Source organism: Bactrocera tryoni, chromosome 1 (genome assembly GCF_016617805.1).
Source record: "Bactrocera tryoni isolate S06 chromosome 1, CSIRO_BtryS06_freeze2, whole genome shotgun sequence".
In the NCBI taxonomy this organism is placed as follows: Eukaryota; Metazoa; Arthropoda; class Insecta; order Diptera; family Tephritidae; genus Bactrocera; species Bactrocera tryoni.
Window position 1 is genome coordinate 27,443,633 of NC_052499.1, and position 24,794 is coordinate 27,468,426.

Here is a 24,794-nt window from a genome sequence, read left to right on the forward strand (position 1 = left end):
CACACTGATAAGGTCCAATCAGTTTGTTGACGGTGGGCTTTAATCTTTCACACAATAAGCTCGATAGAACCTTATTCGCGATGTTTAGGAGGCTCATCCCACGGTAGTTGGCGCAGATTATGGGGTCTCCCTTTTTTGGATTGGGCAGAGCACACTTAAATTCCAATCGTTGGGCAATCTTTCGTCCGACCATATTTTACAAAGAAGCTGATGCATGCTCTTTATCAGTTCTTCGCCGCCGTGTTTGAATACCTTGGCCGACAGTCCATCGGCCCCCGCCGCTTTGTTGTTCTTCAGACGGGTAATTGCTATTCGAACTACTTCATGCTCGGGCAAAGGATCGTCTGCTCTATCGCCATCGATTGGGGAATCGGGTTCACCTTCTCCTGGCGTTGTACTTTCACTGCCATTCAGCAGGCTGGAGAAGTGTTCCCTCCATGGGGTTCCCTCTTTGGGGGTTCTACAAGAGTATGTTCCGGTCTTGAAACCTTCTGTTAGTCGCCGCATTTTTTCGTAGAATTTTCGAGCATTACCCCTGATGGCCAGCTTGTCAAGCTCTTCATACTCACGCATTTCGGCCTATTCCTTTTTCTGTCTGCTTCCCTATTCAAATCTCGGTAACTATCCCAACCCGCATGTGTTGTGGTCTATCGTAACTTTGCAAGGTTGGTAGTCTGTTTTCTCTTTGCTGTGACACGGCACTTCTCGTCGTACCAGCTATTCTTTTGCGTTTTCAGGAAACCAATGGTTTCAGTTGCAGCTCTACGTAAGGAGTTTGAAATGCCGTCTCACAGTTCCCTTATACCGAGTTGTTGACAGATGTTGTTGTAGAAAATCGTTCGGCTATCTGTTGTGATTGTAGCTTCTCGACGTCGAACCTTTCTTGTATTTGTTAACGTGCGTTTTTTTGCAGCACAGAGGCGGGTACGTATCTTAGCTGCAACAAGCTAGTGGTCCGAGACGATGTTAGAACCTCTGAGCGCACGCGGCGCAAATCAGCGATATGTTGAAGAATTTCGCTTTGATGCGGATTGTGGCTAGACGTTTCTCCACCGGTGTGAATGACAGTACTCGGCGATGGAGTCGCTCTCCCACCACGAATCCCACATCAAACTTGCTCTCCTTTATATGGCCACTGTAGTAAATGCCACAAGGATATACTCCCCTCAGTCCTTATCCCGTCCATCGCATTTCTTGCACGGCGGTGATGTCAGCCTTCACTCTAACGAGGACATCAACCAGCTGGGCAGCGGCACCTTCCCAATTAAGGGTCCGGACATTCCTGGTGCATGCCCTCAATTCGTAGTCCTTATTTCGTTTGCCATGGTCGTCTTCAAAAGGGGGGTCTCTCATCCGAGGCTTTTCTGTCTTTTTCATTGGTACTGTTTTTTACGTGGCGGGTCCCAAACCCAGCGCACAACCCTATGTAGGGAATGTTTCGACTTCTCACTTTAGCTCGCCTTCAAACGGATGTTCTTAGGCTACCCAGAGGATACTTGGTCAAAGACCGGAAGTTGTGAGCTGCTTGAGCCATATGTAAAAGAATCGTTTCTGGCCACTCCCAAGTGAATGACGATCAGAGAACTTTCCTCACTTTCGTGAACTTCTACACATGACTCCATCCTCATAAGCTGTGTCTACGCCAATAAAAAAGAAGACTGTAACTCTGGTGCAACTAGAGTAAACGTTTTATCTTGTTTAATATAAAGTTTCGCAACGTGACTTGGTTTTTTTTTTAAATTTGTACAGAAATTCGATCTAAAACAATTAATTTAATTTATCCAAATTCGATTTTGTACTCAAATTTTGCAACTGGATTTTAAAAAAGATAAATATAAGAGAAATTAATTATATAATTAGAAGCGTTTGCAAGTCATTGACACCCTTCTTCCATAAGATACATACATACATTCCATAAATAGATGTGTATTTATATATGAGCATATCTATTTACACATTAGTGTACAGGCTTTAAATTATTATTTTAATAAGAAGTAAGGAAGGGCAAAGTTCAGTTGTTTTCGTTAGAAAGTCAGCCATAGGCACAGGGGTCCAAGCATCTGGTATATGGAGGCTTGAATAATTTTGGCCCGATTTTGACAATTTTTAAACCTGAGATGTCATACGTTAAATACAATATTCGCGTAAATTTTTATCGCAATATATTATATTAATTAGTGCTTGATGTTTAGTAGTTTTTAACATAATCGTTATATTATTATTTTCCCACTATCGTAAGAAGGTGACATTTAAATTTAGGTGACATTTCTTTATTGGTTTGACAGACATGTATATACAATAACCTCATTTGGGGACCACGCCCACTTTTTATATATTTTCAAAGCACGATGCCCTTCGTTATTGCGATTCGATGTACAAATTACAGTTTGGTATCTTAATTTGCGTCTTAGTTATGACAATTCCGATTACGGGCGTTTTGTGGGCGCGGCAGTGATATTACATCCAGCTACAAACTTATCCTTCCTTTTTGCCAAGAAACACGTGTACCAAATTTCATCAAGATATGTATCTCAATTCTTACTCAAGTTACAGCTGTGACCGTGACCGCACGGACAGACAGCCTCTGTATATTTCAATTAGTTCTAGGTGATACAAACAACCTTTAGATGAACAAAGCCATTATACTCTTAAGCAACATGTTACATCAGTATACAAATTGTCTGAATATTGTAAAATGCCTATACAGGTATTAGTCAGTGTAGATATATGTATATATCGAATAGCTTATAGCTTTTATGCATACCTATGTATATATGCATGCGCCACTTTTTATATATAGTACATATGAAGAAAGTATAAAATTTATTATCTTGTTGCAAATATATTTCCCAAACAAACATACATACATACATGCATTATTTTAGCACGTTCCTGATTACTCGAATAAAAAATGCAATAGCTCCTGTAGGCCTTTATGTGCTCGAGATCAAATTGCCATCACAGATATTATCATGTTGACACGTTTCTTCGTTAATTCATTAACATGCGCAACTCCTTGTTCTATTAAGTGAGATAGCCTCTGATCTGCTGAACTTGTTTTTGTTTAATTAAAACGAATCGCAGTTCAAAAATCGAAACGAAAATCATATAAAAGTTAAATTCACCAACGCATTGTAAATTCATTAACCGAATAAGTGCGCTGCAAGACACCGCATTCCCACAAAGTAAATTTCGTCAATCAAAAATAATTCGGTAGCAAAGTGAACACAAGCAGGATGTCGCGGATTAGCTGGATACCCTTATTCGCGTGTGCAGTACTTTACATGCAATCAGCAAAGGCGCAAAAAGGTGTGGTTCTATTTTCTTTTATGAATTTGGTAAGTCCTTAAAATTCTTATATTCCCCCACAGCACTGGACTTTGAGCGCTGCCGCTACGGTGATTCGGTGTGCCACACAAAGATTACCAGCGAACTGATAAAAAAGTACGGCGCAACTGGTGTACGTGCACTACATATACCGCCCTTCGATCCATTGCGTATTAAGTCGCTTGTATTGCCGCCGAATCCAAAAGCTCTCATAAATGCACGCTTGTCCTTCACAAATGTTGACATAACTGGTTTGACAAATGCACAAAACATCAAAGTCGAGTAAGTGCAATGCAAGAAATACCGAGAGTAAGCAAATGTGTTTACTGTCTGTAGTAATGCCTAGACTAAGCAAGGCGCACAGCATAGATTTATTACCTAAAAAAGCAAATTTAATTAAAACTACTTTGTATTTAAAAAAACTACATTTTACTCAACGCAGAGGCTTCACACGCGATGTCACTAGTCCGATATCACTGTCATGCACCGTCCCGAAAGCAAGATTTAGCGGTGCCTATGAAGGCGAGGGCAAAATTCTTGGCGCGAATTTTCAAGGCAAAGGAAATTGCGTAATAGAGCTATGTATGTTGATAAAAGAAAGCATTATTAATGATATTTCTGTATGTATAAATTTTTCTGCTTAAAATTCCAGCTGATATAACCCTCACTTGCAAAATAGATGCCAAATTGGTGCAGAAAAGCGGCAAGAATTACTTAGTCATTAATAATGTATCATTGGTGATGTCGAAACCGAAAAATGTACGTTACCAACTTGATGGACTCTACCATGGTAACCCGGAATTGAGCGCAACGGCGAACGATTTCCTCAATGGCAATGCGGATGAAATATTCGAAGGCATGCGTCCGAATATGCAAGAGGTTTTTGCAGTGGTCGTACATGAATACATGACAAAATGTTTTAATGAATGGCCATACGATGATCTTTTCCTACCCGAGTAAAATAAGAGTATTAATAATTATAAAGTAATTAATATTATATTTTTTATGAGTGTAAATACGACAACAATAAAGCAGAGAATGAGGACAAAATTGATTTTACTTAAATTCATTTATTTCAAAACAGATTTCAAGATTTTTTACAGAAACATGAAATAAGCAATTATTGCGACGAAGTAGAAAGTAGAAATTCATTTATTTGGGTTCAAAAATATTTAGCTTTTAAAACTTGTTATGCAGATAACGCGCTGTAATAAATTTGAAATTAGAAGCACAAAAAGTTTACATTTCTGGTTTGCTTTGCAATACAATTAATTACTAACATATGTATGTACATATATAATTGTCAGTATGTAGAAGTTACCGCATTTTAAAAACGAGTAATCTAAATATATACAATATATAATAATTAATTTACAATATATATATAAAATGAGAATATTACAATTTTCTTCGAACTGGTATTATTGAGAGATGTTTGGAAAACATTTATAGAACAAGAAGACAGAGCTAATATTAAACTGGAATCACAAAAAATATTCAACTCGGCGAATTGCCGTATTAATGTAATAATTCATATATGTTTGATTTTAAATAAAATAAAAAATATTTATATTAGAAATATATATTATATAATAATATTTATATTATACACAAAAATGAATTTTCTTCTGCTTGTACTCATTTCCGAGCAATTATTGTCTACTCTCTCATTAAAAATTTAGTTTTTGAAAAATTTTTAAATAGTGCGACTGTTAAAAAAAAATAATAGTACTAATACTTATAATTAAAAAATATTAATGTTAATGTGAATAAAATTAATATATTACAATGTATGGCTTACTGGCATTTTTTGAATTGTAGAAGATTGTTTTAATAACTTAAAAGCAACTTCAGTAACAAAAAACATTTTTGTTTATATTAACCATCCAGAGAAAGTTGGTGTTTAGTCTTCAAATCTTCAATTTTAGAAATATGTAAAACAAAAGTTGTACAAATTTCATATATTTTATATATGTACAATCAACAAATGAACTAAAATTATTTGTGTCTAAACTGCTGAAAATAATTAGGGCTAAAATTACAAAAAAAAATATTTCCATTTTCATTTTTTTTTAATATTAACCTAAATAATAGTATTTATGTCTAAGCCAAAAATTATTAGGGCTAAAACTACAAAACAAAATTATTATATTTATATACAATCAGAAACAATATCTAAAGTTTAACGAAAATGTTAAAAAAGACTGTAATCACATTAAGTTAAAATTATATGCAATTTCAAGCAAAAAAGTTAGAGAAACTAATTAATAAGTAAAAATTAATATAAATAACTAATAAACTAAAATAATATTTAGAAAATTACAGGAAACTATTACAGTTTACTAAAAATTATATATCGGACAATATTCTACTATAGGAAAAAATCTAATGAATTGTCAAATTTAAATAAATATTTAATTAAAATATATAAAGTAAATTAAATAAAGTCTTTAAATTTATTTTAATATAAATAACTTACAAAAGGCTATTTTTTTAACTTTTTTAACTCATAAAAAATATTTTTATCGTTAAATGCGGAAATAAATACAACTAAGCCTGTGTATGAAATAATTATTTAATAATATGAGCTAATAACTGATTAGAACTAATCATGAGTTGTTTAAAAATTTGGATAAAATCAAATTAAAAATCTATATAATTGAAGTATAACTAATTAAAATTTTATACTAAAATTAAAGAATTTGAGTTATAAAAATGAAAACATATAAAAAATGACGGCACAAAAGTGTTAATTGAAAATTTATATGTCAATAAAATTAGAATACATATTTTGATATATTTGTAATTAAAACATAAATATGTCTAAAAAATTATATTATAAATATCTAAGCTAAGTTTTAAAATAATTAATTAAAAAAAATTATGTTGACATATACAATTTTTGCACACAAATGTACATATTAAATTGCACTTTTCTTTTAAACGGCACCAATATATCGCGTAGTTCGCCGATCAGCAACAGATTCTTTCAAAATGTTAGTAACGGCACCCGCATCAGCGTTGAAATAGGTTTCGTTTACGGTAGATGTTTGCTGATCAATGGCACCATTGGTCGCGCTCATTGTATGTGTAGTTCCCGCAACATCACGGGCAGTAAATGCTGTGGCTACTGCTGCTTCTCCATAAACTAAGCCATCGTTGTTATTAGGTGTGACTATTTCATGTTTCAGTCCTATATTAAATATTGTCGAACGCTTTGTGCGCTCCACTGTCCAATTGAAGGCATGCACATAGATGTGTACCTCGCGTATTTGATCATTGAGCTGCAGTATGAGTTTTTCCAGCAACTGTGTTTGAGCTAGCATAGAAAAAAATTATAAAACAAGCGGTATTGGGTTATATTCGCTGTTAGACTTACTGCGTGCTTGTTCGGTGACAAATTGCCCACGTTTATGCTCCATTTCGATTCGTTTAAATGTCTCAAATTGTGTTAAAAAATTGCGCAACTTATTTAAGGACTGTTCACACTCCATATATAACTCAATGCTGCACACTTTGTTTGCGTTCAAAATGCGCTGCATTTCACATAAGAAAATCGTACATTTTTTTGCTGCCTGCTTCACTTGATATTGCACATTCATGGTACAAGGCATGGAACACTTTGTCTGTGCATCTGTCTGCATTTTACCTGCTTGCAATTGTATGTCGGCATCAAACGCATTTAATGGTAAAACGTCGTTCAAATAATAATGCATTTTTCGAAGCAGACCAAATAGACGCAAAACTGGGTTAGGCTCCTTGCTACAATTAATTTAGAACACATTCACATAGTGTTTAAAATGTTAAGAAAGAAATTGCATTTTACTAAAACATACTTATCCAATGGTAGGCCAAGAGTGGATAAATCGACTACAATTTTGTCGTAATCAATTTCTTGTTCCTTCAATGTGTCGTTGTATTTTGAAAACCTACGTTGACTAACGCCATTTACTTTGTTGACAGTTCCATTATTGTTGCGGCTTCCAGAACGATAGAAATCAGTTTCGCCAGCATTGAAAGCAGCGCTGGAAATAAGTGGCACTGCACTGGTGTCCGGATGAAGAGTATTGGAATTTTGGTGACGTAAAAAGTGAAATTCAAATTTTGGCGCAGTAGAAGCTTTAGGCAATACTCCACAAGTTAAGTTGGTGCCATTTGAAGAGCGAATTTGTGGAATTTCCTTACATCGAGGTGGTACTGAACTGTAATTGCAATTTGCGCCATCATTCAACCCAGGAGTTCCAGAGGCTATTGCAGAATGAAACTGTGCTATTGGAACTGAGTGAGATGTGGCTGCCGATCCATATAAATTTGACCCAATATGGAAATTTTGTTGCTTGTTTCTTTTATTTTGCTGCATTTGCTGATTTTGAAGTTGGTGATGATAATAATATTGACGATATAACTGCAACATGTATGCATCCCTGGTGTTCATTGTGTGGGAATTATTTGGAGCTTTTTCAACTGCTCCAGTGACATTTCCACAACTTTTATCATCTTTCAAACAGTTATTACTTAACTGAGCAACACACGATTCTACGTAAGGCACTGGCAATCCGATGACCTCAGGGAAGTTTGTTGTTGCAGTTAATCCAATTGCACCAACAGAATCTAATTCGCCACCAATAAGCAGTGAACTCAATTCTTGTGAAATAGTTTCCATATTGGTATTCAGTAATTGACTATCATTTTCACAACTTAGTTGGTGATAAGTAGCCATTTTTTCAGATTTTCAGCTGAAGGCAACTAAAAAAATTGTGTGGAAAAAACGTTACATTTAAAATTTTTCGAATATTCCTCAATCTAATATATAACACTTGCTACTTTTTCACAAATTTATATGATTTAATTATTTGCTTATTTAACTAATGGTAATTTTGAATTAAAAAATAAAATATCATCCAGTTTTTACTTACTTTGGTAGACAGCAATTAAAAATTAATCTTTCTATAAGACAAGCTGAAATAATTTGATGTGACAAATTTGATTTGCCAACAAGCAACAGGAAATGGCTGACGTAGGGTAGACGGTGTTACCACATGAAATTTTCTTAGGTAAATCAATTGCGTGCTGTAAGGGAATACATTTTCCCTCTCTTTAGCAATACTTTTTATAAGTGCAAAATTAATTTTATAAATTTTAAACTTTAAACGCGAATATCTCGAAAACTATAAGTTTCCTGCGGCTATAACTGTATATATTCTTTATCTGGATAATCTCCTCTATCCGACCATACCTATTTTATTACCGAAATCCTGGGACGGTATACTAAAGCCGACCCATACTTGGAAGCTTTTATTGATCCAACGGCATATTTAATTTAATTTGAATTACACTAAAAACATAGTTTATTTTTGAATCACACTAGTAATAAAAAATATTTAGTAATCATATTCCATACATATGCTGACTGTCATAGAATTAGTTATATTGAAGCTTATGTAAATACATAAAACTGTTTAACTTTCATATTAAAAATACTTTGGACCGGTGGCATCTCTCTTAGCATACAATTTCAGCGAATTGATATCTTATAAACTTGACGAGTAGGAATATTTCAAAACAGATTTGCTTATGTTAGTACTGTGAATTGCATCGTAATACCATGGTGAAATGTTACTTTTATTGTTATATATAGTTTGTAGTTTTTTTAATTCCATTTATACATAAAAATCATAATTTATTTGAATACGGTTTTATTACTTCACAGTTTTTTCTTACGAAAATGTTTTCTAATCCATAATGTCAAATAAATTCTAATGGATGGATGTCTTTTTACCATTTGGATACTTTTTCATTCAAATGGATGGGTGTCTTTTTGGCATTTGGATACTTTTTCACTAGTTTACTCAAAACAAATTTTTATTGGCTGGAATATTCGAAAAATATATTTTTTGATCATAAAAACAAAGCAAAGCTTATTTTCTCATTTTGAGCTAAAACCACGTTTGTGAATTTTTTAATTCAAAATTAATTATATGATATATATTAGAGTAAATTTTTATATTATTTATATATTTTTTTTTGTTGTTCAATACAACAATAAATCAGCCTCTTTCTAATTCATGTTATATTCCCTTTAATATTAAAACTGATCTTGCAGATTCATGGTAATTAAAGGAAACATATTTATGGAAAATTCATCAATTAGTAAGCTATAACTAAAGTTTTTCCAGATGTGCACCTACTGTAAACTCATTTTTTTTTTTAATTCTAATCCGATGCCTATTTATCTTTCAAAATTTATGAATTTTGTTTTTAATGACGCATTGGCCAAAGTACATCAAATTATGTCTTAAAAAATGCCCTATCAGTCTATATAAAAAAATATAAATTTCATTATATTATACTAAAGCTCCTTTATTGCACAATAGAATTTGTCCTCTGAATTATGAATTGCCTAGTTTTATACAATTACTGTTGTTTCAACCTGCTACTTAAAAAAATATGTATTGACAAATCATAAATTGACTTCATAAGGATTCCATTCTGTTTTAAAACAGATAATGAAACTCGAACTTTTATAAAAATTTTCATTTCCGTTTTTAATTTTTAATATTTTAAGATTATTACTGCCAAGGTCAGAACTGTTTACTTGAAATATCTTTAGCAACCTGATTAGATTTTGCCCAACTTTCAGACAACTACACACATAATCATTAGATTACAATTTCTATATTATTACACTTCCACGCATTTCAAATTTATGGTATGTATATACCGTAGCGAACGTTTCTACTTCTGAGGCAAGCCATAGAATTCAAAATTCTTTATTTATTGGGTTAAACGACACATGTATTTACACCAAATACATTTATTATGCATTTGATCTCCAAGTTCATTTTACCAATTTTACAAACAATTCACTTCATTCATTAAAATCATTTGAACATTGCAGTTATTTCCAACGGAGCTGAACCACACTTTTTATTGTTTTAATGTAAAGAAAATAGTTGAATGCTCTTGTTTGGTTGTATCTTTTTATTCTTTGTTTATTAAAAAAATTAATAATCGCGCTGACTTCTAATTATTCTACTGTGGCTTCCTTCTGAAAGAACAACCTGCAAAATAGAAAAACATAATTAGTAAATTAATGCATATACGAAATTTCCAAAATGCAAAACATACCCTCAGTGAGTTTAGCACGTCCTCCTGTGGGTTGGCACAGAATTGTGGCACATCCCGCACATACAACAACGCCTTGTGCATGACTGAAAACTGTGGTAATTCTGTAGCAGCCGGGGCACTTGACGTCCATGAAGTAAGAGTTGGGATGTTGCACCAAGCGCTTCAGCTTATGCTTACGCTTCTCTTCAGCGGGCAATGGGTGCAGTAAATCTTTTGCTAGCTGCAAATATAAGTAAACACAATCAATACAGAATTGTTGCAACCAGTCGAAAATTCAGTTTGTGTGGCATTAAACTGCATTTCTAGGTTATGTTTATCACTAATTTTAATTAATATAAATCACTTTTTTATTTCATTGTTTTAATATACACAAACTAATGTAGTCATTAATGGACTTTGCGATTAATATTCATAGAGTTAATGTGTTCGACATTGGCTTAGTTTTTCTTAGCCATGTGAACTCGATACACAAGCGCATGCAATCTTTTGCCATCAATTTGCCACCGTCGGGCATTTGTTGCAATCTACACAAGCACTTTACGGAATTTCTCGCATTTTATTCAAGTAAAAAAAACTTATTTCACTTGCACACAGGCTTGAACTTTCGTTCCAATGCAAAATAAATGCCCACTTAATAATTAGAAGGCTGTAATTTGTAAATTTTCATCGAATTTGACACCCACCGGCATGTTTCTTCTTTCACAGCTAACACGGAAAAGGAAGTGGATCAAGTATGCGTAAAGTTAGCTGTCGTTGTTAATATAGACAGACATTTCATCACTAATAAACGCTGCCAATATTTATTAATAAATTTATTTATTCAATTCGATGTATTAATCTGTACAATTTCACGATATGTAATGCATATTAAAACTATTAAATAATTTTCAATCCTTGCGCTGCTCAACTGAAATAAAAAAATTGTATGTAAAACATCTGCAATGGAATTCAAAAGATGTGGTAACTCTGTGGATATGAAATTTAATTTAATTGCGAAATGAAAAATTGCTCATATTAATGAAATGCATATAATAAAAAAGTACAAACACTGCATACAACTGCATATTTTCGCTCACATTTACTCATTTTATTATTTTATCCAGATATGTATGTATATGTTGTTATTTCATCCTTGAGATTATATTGATTTTATTACATTTAATTGGATAAATAATGATTTTTTCTTAGCATGGATAAGGAAATTAATTTTGCCATTTTAAAATAAACATATTTTATAATTTTAATTAAAGTCCCTTAATTATGTGGTTGGCGGCATCTATGTGTGGATTTTAACAAAATGTCAAAGCAATGCAGCTAGCTTCTGCCCGTTTTTCTGACGCGATGGAAAGATACCGAAAGTGCTGAAACGCCGCCACTTGCAAAATTTTTTCCAAGCGCCGAACATGGGAAAATTTGTCAGTGAGAGTGTAATAGCATAAAATAAAGCAAAATTATTTTGTTTTTTCCCATCAACGTTTTATGACGGATAAAATTGAATTTCAGTGCATTTGCTACAAAAGTGTGAATAAACGAAAATTAGAGAGTACGAAGTGGGAAAATTGCATTGCAACTAAAAATATAATATAAAAGTGACGAAAGAAAGTAATTATCGGAAGAAAAAAAATATAGTGACGATTTGTTGATTCCTGCTTAATCGTGTGTGCAAAAAATGTACAAAACTAAAAAAGAAGTGGATGCCCATGTGCGAACTGCACTATCAAAGTTGCGTTCCGAATCTGAGGTACGTGTTAAAGCAAGGCCATACTAGTATCATAACATTTGCATTGGTTTAGATATATTTATGTTTATATTACATAATCTAATTAAAATGTGCAAAGCCGAAAGAATTTTATGTCTTCACGCTAATGCATATTTTTGCGGCGCAACAATGCGGCGCCAATTTGTATGTTTAGTTGTGTGCTTCCAGCCAACCGGCTTTGTCAAAAATATAAGAATTGTAGGGCTCATAGCTGAAATCGTTATTGCATGTGCAAACTAAAACATCATCAGGGTTATTTACTTAAATTAATTTATATTTAAAACTAGCAAATATTTTATGTAAAATGAGGTTATGTGTCCTTCGTATTTCTCTTTTAGTAATATTCGTTATTAGCCGTTATTAACGCAGAGTTGATTCGATGTAAAAATTTCGGCGGTTTTTACCAGGGTTTGCTAAATCAAGGAATGAAAATAATTTTTTTACAAAAACTTTCGCATAAGTTATTAAGATCTAAATGTAATTTGTAGAAGCTTAATAAAATAAAGTGGTACGCAAAAAGTTATATGAATATTACTGGTTGCTATTTGGCTGTTGGATGTCGTAAACTGTGGTTATATTATTAAAAAATTTCACTTAGAGTAAGCAAGTTTTCCTTAAATATGTATGTACTTATATTATTTTCATTTTTAACTAAATATTCCTTTTTGAATAATTTAAATTTTAGCGGCAGTTACGAAGTTTTACCATCGCCAAACTTTATTACAAAATCAACGAATATTCCACCGCAGAACAATATCTGTGCTCCTACCTCAACGTAAAAGAAGACAATGATCAGGCGCATAAACTACTTGGTCAATGTTATCAACGCCTTAAGAAACCAGAAAAGGCGCTACAGTCCTTTCAACGTTCTTTACAACTGAATTCCAAACAACCCGAGGTTTTGGCCGATGTTTGTCAACTATTGTTGGATGATAAAAACTTGAATGTGAGTAAAGCTAGATATTGGTGTGAGTTAGCTGAGTCGGAAAAGGTGCAACACGATGCAGTATTCTCATTGCGCTTGAAATTGATGAACAAAGATAATCTGGAAACGAATCAAGTTGAGGATTTAATACTGAAAGAAATAAGTGCTCGTCCAAATGATGTGCAATTACGTGTTCGACTTATGCGCAATTACATTGAACAAAATAAAGTGTTGGACGCCTTCAAATATGTATACAATTTTGAGATGAACCAGCATGATAATTTCTCCAGCAGCAGCGAATGGTACAATATCGTATGGTTAGTGCTGAACAAATATGAACATATGCCAAACACGAAGAAGGATTGGGAGTTTTGGTTGTTAATGATTATTTGCCTGGAACGACAAGTCAACATCAGTTTCACACTAACGGCCGCTTCTGCGACTGGTGGAGTAACGGAGACGGCAAATTTACTTTTCAATTTAGATCAATATCTTTTCAAAGTCACACAGTTGTCGGATAAATTGTGCGCCCAACGTGAATTGGTTAATCTCTTTTTGGATCATTATCGCGGACAGATGCTAATTTATGCGACAGCTTTAATCTTCAAGCGTGAACTTTTACAAAACAAGAACAAATGGAAAGAAACTGTAAAGGTAGTGTTACCACTATTACTATTTGCTTTCCAAACAGATGTGCCCGACAATCGCGAACCATGGATGAGACATACTGACGAACAAGGCAAGCAGTTGATACAGTTGTGGAATCGCGAGGGTTCCTTCCGTTGCGCACAGGTAAGAGAAAAGCGTAAAAGATTCTTTCTGATTCTGATTTATTCTTCAAAAACTTTGTCGTCGCTCTCAAAGTAATCCCCTGGTTGCGACACGAAGAATCAATGTAGTTTGTTAACGTTAACGCGGCGCTATTTTCAAAAAATTAAGTGATTTTGCAATAAGTCGTTCTTTCATGTTTCTTAGGTTTAATGGTTTTCACTGATCCGGCTTATATTCCAGCGATGTCACTAAGTTTTCTGACTGTTAATCGCCGTAAAGCACCAATTTCTTTATTTTATTGACGTGTTGGTCACCAGTTAATGTTAATGGCCTTCCTGGACGTGGTTCGTCGTCAACATGTTCTCGACCCTCTTTGAGGCCAACATTCTAAATGTTTCGGCACTAGAAATTTGACACAAAATTTAATGGAACTTCTTTGTTGAATAATTTCACTCATCGTTTTGTTTTGTTTTGAATTATTTGATTATGAAAATAGCTTATGTTATTTCAATTTATAATTTAATTTTAATTTTATAATTTGTAAATAATGCAAATATGTTACTTCATTTTAGGCTGGTCGTACTTTGCTATCATGCATTGCAGACGAGTTGACTACTGACAAAGAAAATGCCAACCAACAAATAAATAGTTTGCTTGGTAACAATCCACCGTTGTGGAGCAACAGCGATGAGTTGTTGTCGCAAATACGACAAATTTGTTCAGACAAAACTTGGCGGCGAAACGTATTTGCTGCGCTCTACTGCAACAGTGATCAAAAAGTTAAAGAACAAAGTTCTCTGTTAATCAAGAGTCCGAAGCTGGCCGAGCCCGTGTTCGAGCTGCCCACCTACGCCGACGTTGAGCGCTATGAAGAGGATGCGCAGTACTTAAAACCACAATCTTTGCAACATTTGGTCTACCTTTGTTTGGGTAATGATAATCTCGCCTATGTACGGGCTAAATATTTTAGTGGTTTGAATTTTTCCACACAAAACTTGGCATTTTGTGGTGCAGAGTCTTTAAACCAATTGGATTTGGACACGTTTTTATATGCGGCAACAATACAAGCTAAACGTACACTGCAAGTTGAACGCGAAACCTTTGACAATTACAACACGGGCAATCGCAGCGCTTCCGGACGTCCACGAATATTGCCATTCGCTAATTTGCAGGGGCAGCTATGTACCGAGGAACAATCCAATTGGTGGCTAGCTGCCTATCAGGTTTACAAAAATCTAAGCGCGGATAATTTAGCTGAGTTACGCGCCAACTTACAGTATGGTATAGAAGCTGTGCGCGGTGTTAATGGGCCGAAAATTGACATGATCATCGTGTTCAAATTGGGGCAGATATTTGTCGCACGAGCACAGGATATTGTTAAACCAGTAGAGAAAGGCTTTTTGGAAGCACGTGCAGAGAATATCTATAAGTATGGTTTAAATATGGTGAAAATGAACAATAAAGGCGTTTTAGAGCCATTCCGCAAATATTTTAAATATACTAAAGCCAAAACTTCTGTTGTTGAGCGCGAGATTTCTAATGCAGCAGAGGATGCCGTTTCATATTTAGCTTCGCGTTACTTTAAGAAAGCCGAATATGAAGAGTTAATCGAAGAATTGACTGGCGTACAATTGCCATTTGCGACATATTTGCAAGCAGAAGCATATCGCAAATTGGACGAAGCCAATAAAACACCAAAGAAAGCAAAGCGAATGTATTTGGATCGTGCAAGTGAGTGCCTCAATCAGACTTTGAATCTGTTGAAAAATACAGAAGCTAACCCGGAACATCCTTTGAATTCCATAATACATACTGAATTGAAAAGATTGCAACAGGCTACTATGAAATTTATTAATGAAGGTAGCCCAGCCACCGGTCACAATAACTCTAGCACCTACGAAGATGCCGAAGCTGAGTTCTACCACGATATATCCTTGTCTGCTACACCAGCAATAAACCGTTCTCGACGTGAAGCAACCGCTGCCGCGCTAATTGCCTCGCCTCGTAATACTGAAATGGAGAACTTAGTAAAGCAAATGGCCAAAACACTAACGTTTGTTAAAGAGGAACTTGTTGACACGATTAAACCAGAAATGCTGTCAATGCGTAAGGAAATCACTTCACTTAAGGATAAAATTGCTGGCCTTGAGGAAGCTATGAAACGTACACGTGTTTCTTCAAATCCACCATCGCGTGATGATGCATCCCATGTGCTCGATGATCTCTATATGATCGAAGATGCATTGCAGAATCAATTGTATCAACCGCCTGCGCAAACGCATATGAATGCTGCAGGTAGCATGTTTCCCGGCGTTGGTAATGGACCCAGCACTCAACCACCCGTTGGCGTGCAAAGCCCCTTTGTTGCGGGCCCACAGTCTCAACAACAAGCGGCACAGCAAAGAAACTCAATGCACATGCCGCCGAATCCAATGGCTGCAGCTGCATACAATAGTCCCATGTTTAATCCAAATTATCCCATGAATTACTATCCACAACCGTACATGATGTCGCAACCGCCAGGTCCACCTGGCTCCGCCGGCGGTATGTTGGGTGAGTATTTTTAAAAGGCATTTTTTAAGGTAACTTCTTAATTAAAAACAATCTTCTATTGAAAACTTACTAGGTCAACGTAATGCGCTGCCCATGCCATATATGGATGCCAATTTGAGCTTTAGCATGGCACAATCAACGCCGTTATTGCCCGCACCGCCACAAGATGGTCGCCCAAGCAATCTGTATGGCTTGTTGACACAACCACAGCAACCACCAACAATTCCACCTCAATTCCCAGCATCGTTGCAACCACAATTGCCACAGCTGTCAGTGCCAATGTCGTTGGCATCGTTAGCGCCTGCCATAACAAGTAATCCAACTGTTATAGGCTTACCATCAGCAATTTCCTCACAGTCGACGCCGACCACTGCGCCCATACAATTCAATAAAGTACTTAATAATCAACCAGTTGAAAAAGGTCCACCAGCCAATGTGGTAATCACCAGTTCTGACCCGTTACCAAATCCAAATAGGACAGCCTTGTTGGCACAACAACCAACATTGAGCGTTACAATACCACCGCATCATATCAAGCCTAGCCTCGTAGCCACAACAGAGTCAAATGTAGCACAGACATCAACGCAAGCTACACCTGCTAACGCCATTACAAATACCATTACCACAGGCAACAGCGGCTTTACTGGCTTCGCTTTCGGAAGTACCACCGCCACTACACAAAGTCCATTCAGCATTACTTTTAGCAATAATTTTACAACGCCTACATCTTCTACAACCTCCATATTTAGCGGAAAGAATATAGCCTCTACTACGCCAAGCAGTACGATCAGCACCAGCACTTTCAGTTTTAGACCACAAATTGAGCAGGCCCAAGCTCAGGCTGCTGCTGCAGCTGGAGAAAATAGTTCAGGAGAGAGCATTTCGGTATTGAATAAAACATCGGACAGTTTTTCGAGTGAGCCGAATAAGAGCGGTACAGAAGCTGAATTAGAATACGACCCACGACCTGACTTTAAGCCCATAATTCCATTGCCTGATGAAATCGAGGTTAGAACTGGCGAGGAAGACGAAGATGTAATGTTTTGTTGTCGCGCCAAACTCTATCGTTTCGCTGATAAAGACTGGAAAGAACGTGGTATTGGCGATATAAAGATACTGAAAAATAAGGAAGGTTTCTCAAGAATACTCATGCGTCGCGATCAGACACACAAAATATGTGCCAATCATAAAATCACCAAAGAACTTATATTAACAACGCCGGCGAATGAAAAGAAGGGACACATTTGGGTGGCCAACGATTTCGCTGATGAGGAGTTGAAGACAGAGAGCTTCTTCGTTCGTTTCAAGTTGCCGGAGTCAGCGCAGAAATTCTACGATTGTTTCAAACAGGCACAAAAAGAAGCCGAAGAATTGGATAACAAAAAAGAGGTGACCGTTACGAAAGAACAAACTACTAAAGAGAATAAGTTTAATCAACCTGCACAACTTGCACCATTCGGCTTGACCAAAAGCGCAGTAACCAACTTCGTCACCAGCACACCAGCTACAAAGACCAACGCTGAAAAAATACCAACCGTTGCAGCACAAACATTTATGGCACCAACGTCTGCCGCCACGAGTGCTATATCAAGCGCCGGCGGCGCTTCTAAAACGCTATTCGGTGGACTAGCAGCTGCAGCGCCGAATGCTGCGGGCGAAAATAAATCCGAGCCACCAAAATCCACAGCCTCGCCTTTCGCTCATTTCAGTTTCGACAAAGGTGGTGCAGCCACAATCGCACCCAGCTCAGCTGCGACGAACTCCACCACGGCTACCACTTCATCACCCTTTGCCAACATCTTCAGTAATTTGGGCAAATCGGGTGTCACCACTTCGTCGCCATTCAGTGTTGGGAATCTGCCAGCATTTTCGGCTGCGAACAGCGCTCTTGATAGTAGTGCAACAAACGTTGGTGGCATAGCCGCTGGGTCTACGACTTCATCTGCATTGAACAAATCGAATGTCTCCGATGCGGAGGATGAATATGTGCCAACAGCCACTTTTAATCCGGTAATACCATTACCCGATTTAGTGGAAGTCTCCACAGGTGAGGAGAATGAAATTGTTTTGTTCGAGCATCGTGCTAAGCTCTTGCGTTTCGACAAAGAGGCAGGCGAGTGGAAAGAGCGCGGTATTGGCAACATGAAATTATTACAGGACAAAGACGACGTAAATAAGGTGCGTTTGGTAATGAGACGTGAGCAAATACATAAGCTCTGCTGTAATCAGCGTTTGTATAAAAACACCGCGTTCAAATATGCAAAGAATTCACAAACCGCGCTGACATGGGCCGGTCAAGACTACTCGGAAAGTGAATTGACTACCGAAATGTTAACGGTGCGTTTCAAATTACCCGACACCTGCAAACAATTCCATGACGCCGTATTAAAGGCGCAAGCAAATATGGGCGATGAAGTTGATGAGAACGTTAGCGCTGGCGCCGCTGCTGCAATTGGGAAGCAGGTCAAGGAGAAATCAACAGAAAAAACAGAAGGTAAAGCGGCCTTTAAAGGTTTTGGTGATGCTTTCAAACCCAAAGCCGGTTCATGGGACTGTTCCGCTTGCTACATATCAAATACTGCTGACAAACAATATTGTGTTGCGTGTGATTCGCCAAAGGATGACACTGTGCCCAAAAAGGAAACGACAAATGTTCTACTAACTAATCCACCAAAGGCATCGTTTGTTTTTGGCTTCTCACCAGCAACGAATGGCAGTGTAGCGGCACCAGTGCAAGCAGCTAATAGTTTTACTTTCGGTAAGCCTGCTGCTACATCAAGTATCCTTGCAGAAAATGCGAATAGCACGGCCAGCGCGCCACAACCCGCCGCCACAACGTCGACGACTTCAAAATCAAGTTTCGGTGATCAATTTAAACCAAAAGTGGGTTCTTGGACATGTCAGGATTGCTATTTAAGCAACACAGCTGACGCTCTTTACTGCAAAGCATGTGATGCACCCAAAGACGATACAGTACCTAAAAAGGAATCCACGAATGATGTGCTTGCACTCTCAAATCCAGCGCAGAAATTCAGTTTTGGTTTTAGTGCAGCCGCCACTGCCACCTCCACAGCAACCGCTAATACAACAACGCCTACAAGTAGTTTTGTTTTTGGTGGCGCCAAAACCGAATCGGGTAAATCTCTATTTGGCGGTTTGACAAATACAAGTACCACTGACGCGCCCAAGTCCTTTACGTTTACATCGGCAACTTCAACGAATGCACCAACGACATCGAAGCCCGCATTCTCATTCCAGCCGCAGTCGAAAACTTCCGGTGCTGGTGGAGAATCCACATCAATGTTTTCTTTAGATAAAAAAGATTTCAATTTCACGTTGAAGCCAAAGAGTCCCGGCAAGTCGAGCGGCGCTGGCGGTGGTGATGCAGATGCCGCGGCGGACGACGGTGAAGATGGTGACTACCAAGAGGAGGAGAACAACACTTACTTCACACCGGTCATACCACTGCCGGATAAGGTTAGTAGCATGTAATGTTGAATTGAGTGGGAATAAGTTTGTTCTCTCCAAGTGATGTTTTTCTTACTCGATCTTTTTGCTTTAATTTTTTTCAAACATATTAGCATTTTCCTTTGCTTAAAATTCTAACTGCCTAAGAATTTTTTAGCAGAAACTAAATAAAAAATTTAGGTTTGTATTAAAATTCATTTTGATTAATTTCAACTTTTTTTTTTTTATTTAGATGTGTTTGTTTGACATTAATTTCTTTACTTATAATCTTTTATTTTCATATTTACTTTCTTATAAAAATTGTATTGATATATTACATTTTTTTTTTTTAATATTTCCTATTCATATACCCTTTCAGATTGACGTTAAAACGGGCGAAGAGGAAGAGGAATTACTCTATGTGCATCGTGCCAAATTATATCGCTTTGTCGATGGCGAATGGAAGGAGCGTGGTCTAGGCGATGTTAAGATTTTGCGTCACAAGCAAACCAAAAAGTTACGAGTGGTAATGCGTCGTGAACAGGTGTTGAAAATCTGCCTTAATCATGTGCTGAACGAGGAAGTCGAGTACAAGCGCAAGGATGACAAATCGTGGTTATTTGTGGTGAACGATTTTAGTGAGGGCACCGTTGAGTTGGAAAAATTCTCACTTCGTTTTAAGAATAAAGATATTGCACAAGGTTTTATGGATGCAGTGAAAAGTGCCATCGTGGGAACGGCTGTTGCGATCGAAAGTACCGGTAGCATATCTACGAATACTACATTGAATATGACTGAGATTGTAGAGAGCGAAAAGGAGGTTGGAACTCCACCAGCTGCTTTGTCGGAGGCAGATAGGATGACTGCTGATAAATTGCAATTACCTTATGAGTTCTTTACAGCGCAACCACCTTGTGCTGGTTGCCGTGGTTGTGATCCGGATACATTTGTTTTCCCTGTACGAAAAACCACTGAAACATTCGTTAATTCTGAAGACAATGAAAATGTTTTAAAACCATTCGAATTACCCGTTTTGTCATTACCCAAAGCCGATAGTGCAGTCATTGCGAATCGTTCACTCCTGAAGCAAAGCGCTCTCTCACCGATGGTACCCTCACCTGCAGCCACAACGCTTAACTCTAGCAACATTACAGCCACTCCTAAAGGGGGTGAATCGAATATATTTTCCGGCTTTGCTGGCGTTAACTCTAGAGCTTTCGGCGCTACTGGCGAAAAGAGTGCCAGTGGTTTCTCATTTACCGCAGCTATGAATGATGTCAAAAAAGATGATGAAAATAAGACGAGCGCGACAAGTGGAACATTTCTATTTGGTAATAATGCCGGCTCTGGTGGGTTGAGTGGCAGCTCCATTTTTGGTGGTGGCGGAGGTGAGTTGTGTGTTATATTATTGAAATTTATATGACATGCTATAATTTTTGCCCAATATATTCAAAATATTAAAATTTCTTTCACCTATGTAGATAAAAAGCCCATTTTTGGACAAACACCCTCCATTTTCGGCAATGCCTCCAATTCTTTAACTAAAGCCGCTGATTCTACCACATCCGAAAGCGAGAAACCAAACACTATTTTCGGTGGTATTGCCAGCAATACTGGCAGTGGATCTATATTTGGTGGGAAACCAGTTTTTGGTTCAGGCTCCAGTTCGATTTTCGATGGTAAATCTTCTTCGGGTAATGAAACAACAACAACCAAATCGATATTTGGTAGCACAAGCAACTCAACAGCTAATACCATTGGTGGAGAAACCTCAATATTTGGCAGTTCAACATTTCCTGGTTTTGGAAACGCTACTAGCACCCAAGGCTCTATCTTTGGCAGTGGTAATAGTGCAAATACTGCAAACCCCAATACAGAAGCAAACATTTTTGGTGGTATTCCAAAGGAGCAAACTGTAGCCGCACCCAGTTTTGCTGACCTCTCCAACAAAGCTGGCGTGACTGATTTTGCCAGTTTAGCTGCAAAGGCAAGCTCCGCCAACACCAACAAACCATCAGAAAAACCAGGTCCCCGCGGTTTCATTGGTCTAACCGATGAAAATGCCTTTTCTAACTTCTCCAAAGCGGCGCAAAACACATCAAAAGATGACAACGCTAACGATTCTACGCAAAATGATGATAATGAAAACTATGATCCACACTATGATCCTATAATTGCATTGCCAGATGAAATTCAAGTAAGTACCGGCGAAGAAGACGAGACGAAATTGTTCGGTGAACGTGCGACACTTTACCGTTACGATGCTAACACGAAAGAGTGGAAGGAACGCGGTAAGAAATATATACATAAACCACTAATTTCATATTCATTAAAGTAAATATATGTTATATCTTATGTACAGGCGTTGGTGAGCTCAAAATTTTGGAACACAAAACCAAACATACATATCGCCTGGTGATGCGGCGTGAGCAAATACACAAATTGGTGTTGAATCATGCAGTTGGTGCGGATTTCAGTTTTAACAACATGAACAACAACCCAAAAAGTTTTATTTGGGCTGCTTTAAACTATGCCGAATCGGCTGAAGGCGAAGTGGAAAAATTGGCGGTGCGTTTCAAGAATGTGGATCTAGCCAATCAGTTCAAAGAGAAGTTAAATGATTGTATTAAGTCGAAAAGCCACGAGCCCGCTATTACTTCTCAATAATTTATTTAATTAAATAGGTTTAAAACAAAACATTGTGGTATCGGAAACATCTGAAAAATCATAAATTATCTAATTTGTAGCATTCCTCATTTCTCACTATTCACGTACATACATATGTGTTTTTGTATTATTCACAATTTTTATTTTATTATCTTCTGAAAATGTTACTTTTTGCTAATTTGAGTTTTGGCAAAAAGATCGTACGAAATTTTTTTGTTTAATCAGTTTCAATGCACTTGCGGCATTTGAACAAATTTAGTGAAAGAAATTATTACAGTTGTGGTAAAAAATTAAATTGTTATTCGTACATTATAATTACATTTAATAAGAACTTAAATTACATCTTGAAATTGGTAATTTTATTTATAAAACATTAATAAAAGCGACTATCTTAAGTTGTTTAATTAGCGTAATGTAAAGTAAAATTGGAAAACACCGGCGAGTTTAGGTAACCGCAACTATATGGATTAATGTTAATTATTTGGGGGACAACAAGGGCTTTTTGTTGACACGTTTTGATAACAGACACTTGGTTAAATTTCCTGAATTTGTCACCTGCGTTTTAATTCTACAGCACAAATTGAAGTGACTGCTAATTCGAAGCCATTTGATTCATTCTCCTGCTCAGAATGGTTGAGTTGACAGCAGCCCTTACAAATTGTATGTGCTACAATAGCGATATTCATATTCTGTTCAGGGTGAACAGGGTTATTAAGTTTGCCACGAAGTTTGTAACAACCAGAAGGTAACGTCGGGGACTCTATAAAATATACTTATATGAACGCTGGTAAATGATGTGCTTGATGAGATGAGTCGATTTAGCCATGTACGTCTGTCCATGGCATGAAGCTGTTTTTTTCAGAACCGCTGATGATGTAACGATTTTCTAATCCTAGATTGGGTGATAAGATTAAGGTAAGTTGTCAACGAAGTCATGTAACGGTAGGCCCAGGAAACGAGTGTCTCGACGGGTTCGGCTCATAAGGAGAGGAGTGTTAGATGAGTGGAATTAGCTGGGCATGCAAAGCTTTGATTAGAGTCATGAAGGGATTCGTTGAAGCTGGACTTATATTTGGTAAGTCGGAGTCGATTCTGAATAAGTAGAAGTTGAACCTGCTACAATTAACAGAACGAAGCAGCTTAAAGGCCATTCTGAATTCTCACCGCAACTAGAGCTCGTCCTCTGCAATGGGTTGTGGGTAGTTGTGTCCGAAGTGTGGTCGGCATACTATCTAATGCCCTCTGAAACGAAGGTTAAGGAAAGAGGGCGACTGTAGTAGAAATTTCTTGAAGAGAAGCTCGTAATGCTCCTTAACCGGAAGATGTATGTTCGACCGGAGACATCAAGACACATCCCTTTATAGTCCAGAGTGCAGTGTTCTGAGATGTCAGAACGACGAGATGGCAGAGGTCTATAGTATATAGCTGCCATACAAATTGATCGATCAAAATCCAGTCCTTGTATGAAAAAAACTTTTTAAATAACCTATTACTCCCCCTACTACACAAACAAATAAAGTTAATAATTTTAAATAACTAGGCAAGCAAATTATATAAGGAGTTGGAAAAATTAATCAACTTAATATACTCCCCCCTACAATTCTCATAACTAGTAGCCCACTTATACATCGCAGTATAATTCAACCCCCAAGACAAGAAATATCGCAGGATTATTATCCAAGGCAACAATACAATTGTTCAGATCGGAGAACACTTGAGCTCCTTTTTCAGCGCATAACTCTGACAGCAAATTATTCGTGCAAAAAAGAAAAACGTGTAAAAAATCTCATTTTATATGAAAATCTACTATTTATCCGTACTGTGAGAATTTATATGGTATTATATACATATGTACATATGTATTACAAAAAATATTCTGGGAAGGGTAAAATAATAATAATAAGTTTCAAAATCATTAATCGCTGTGTTACTTTGTCATAGAGCTTGCGGTAGCATTCTACTGCTTCATTTAATTGGCTCTCAAATCTTGCAGAGAGTTCTGTGGTTGCATCCATGTTAAGGAAATGATTTTCTAGTTCCGTTGCCATTTTCAAACTCATGTAACGATACACTTGTTCTAAAATGAACTAAGTAAATAGGAGGCGTACAAAAAATAACGTACAAAAATCCGTGCCAATAGGAGATCAAATATAGAGATGTCATACAAACTCAAGATAAAGATCTTTTAATAACAAGAAGAAATGTATTTGTGAAGGG

The 24,794-nt window shown here is 36.8% G+C and overlaps 4 protein-coding genes across 5 annotated transcripts; 2 read left to right on the forward strand and 2 right to left on the reverse strand.

Moving 5' to 3' along the window:
- Window positions 1-2,989: 2,989 nt before the first annotated feature.
- Window positions 2,990-4,359, forward strand: LOC120766254 (protein takeout-like). The gene is made up of 4 exons (XM_040091640.1): window positions 2,990-3,309; window positions 3,372-3,609; window positions 3,770-3,909; window positions 3,980-4,359. Exons 1-4 carry the CDS (start codon window positions 3,237-3,239, stop codon window positions 4,285-4,287), a joined length of 759 nt encoding a protein of 252 aa, XP_039947574.1. The 5' UTR covers window positions 2,990-3,236; the 3' UTR covers window positions 4,288-4,359.
- A 1,825-nt stretch (window positions 4,360-6,184) lies between these two features.
- On the reverse strand, window positions 6,185-8,500 carry LOC120780601. 2 transcript variants are annotated; one of them, XM_040112859.1, is made up of 4 exons: window positions 8,244-8,500; window positions 7,164-8,073; window positions 6,707-7,089; window positions 6,185-6,646 (listed from the first exon to the last, which is right to left on the reverse strand). In XM_040112859.1, the coding sequence occupies exons 2-4, from the start codon at window positions 8,045-8,047 to the stop codon at window positions 6,267-6,269; spliced, it is 1,647 nt and encodes a 548-aa protein (XP_039968793.1). In that variant the 5' UTR covers window positions 8,048-8,073; window positions 8,244-8,500; the 3' UTR covers window positions 6,185-6,266. The 2 variants fall into 2 exon arrangements, with proteins under 2 accessions (XP_039968793.1, XP_039968799.1); XM_040112865.1 differs by having other exon boundaries at window positions 7,164-8,063; window positions 8,244-8,253.
- Window positions 8,501-10,123: 1,623 nt separating this feature from the next.
- On the reverse strand, window positions 10,124-11,225 carry LOC120782882 (40S ribosomal protein S27). Its single transcript, XM_040115430.1, has 3 exons — window positions 11,139-11,225; window positions 10,456-10,675; window positions 10,124-10,388 (listed from the first exon to the last, which is right to left on the reverse strand). The coding sequence occupies exons 1-3, from the start codon at window positions 11,142-11,144 to the stop codon at window positions 10,360-10,362; spliced, it is 255 nt and encodes an 84-aa protein (XP_039971364.1). The 5' UTR covers window positions 11,145-11,225; the 3' UTR covers window positions 10,124-10,359.
- Window positions 11,226-12,124: 899 nt separating this feature from the next.
- LOC120766644 (E3 SUMO-protein ligase RanBP2) lies at window positions 12,125-22,927 on the forward strand. Its single transcript, XM_040092264.1, has 7 exons — window positions 12,125-12,196; window positions 12,900-13,931; window positions 14,483-16,463; window positions 16,537-19,940; window positions 20,290-21,298; window positions 21,392-22,201; window positions 22,273-22,927. Exons 1-7 carry the CDS (start codon window positions 12,125-12,127, stop codon window positions 22,575-22,577), a joined length of 8,613 nt encoding a protein of 2,870 aa, XP_039948198.1. The 3' UTR covers window positions 22,578-22,927.
- The last annotated feature ends 1,867 nt before the right edge of the window (window positions 22,928-24,794 follow it).

What these genes read in the sequence shown, in the direction of transcription:
- LOC120766254 (XM_040091640.1), top strand. Translation starts at nt 3,237, where the DNA reads ATGTCGCGGATTAGCTGGATACCCTTATTCGCGTGTGCAGTACTTTAC. An exon ending in ATCAGCAAAGGCGCAAAAAG is followed by an intron (nt 3,310 to 3,371) that starts GTGTGGTTCTAT and finishes ATTCCCCCACAG; the next exon opens with CACTGGACTTTGAGCGCTGC. An exon ending in GCACAAAACATCAAAGTCGA is followed by an intron (nt 3,610 to 3,769) that starts GTAAGTGCAATG and finishes TACTCAACGCAG; the next exon opens with AGGCTTCACACGCGATGTCA.
- LOC120780601 (XM_040112859.1), bottom strand. Translation starts at nt 8,047, where the DNA reads ATGGCTACTTATCACCAACTAAGTTGTGAAAATGATAGTCAATTACTG. An exon ending in CTTGGCCTACCATTGGATAA is followed by an intron (nt 7,090 to 7,163) that starts GTATGTTTTAGT and finishes AATTAATTGTAG; the next exon opens with CAAGGAGCCTAACCCAGTTT. An exon ending in TGTCACCGAACAAGCACGCA is followed by an intron (nt 6,647 to 6,706) that starts GTAAGTCTAACA and finishes TTTCTATGCTAG; the next exon opens with CTCAAACACAGTTGCTGGAA.
- LOC120782882 (XM_040115430.1), bottom strand. An exon ending in ACGTGCTAAACTCACTGAGG is followed by an intron (nt 10,389 to 10,455) that starts GTATGTTTTGCA and finishes TCTATTTTGCAG; the next exon opens with GTTGTTCTTTCAGAAGGAAG.
- LOC120766644 (XM_040092264.1), top strand. Translation starts at nt 12,125, where the DNA reads ATGTACAAAACTAAAAAAGAAGTGGATGCCCATGTGCGAACTGCACTA. An exon ending in CTCCGCCGGCGGTATGTTGG is followed by an intron (nt 16,464 to 16,536) that starts GTGAGTATTTTT and finishes AAAACTTACTAG; the next exon opens with GTCAACGTAATGCGCTGCCC. An exon ending in CATTTTTGGTGGTGGCGGAG is followed by an intron (nt 21,299 to 21,391) that starts GTGAGTTGTGTG and finishes TCACCTATGTAG; the next exon opens with ATAAAAAGCCCATTTTTGGA.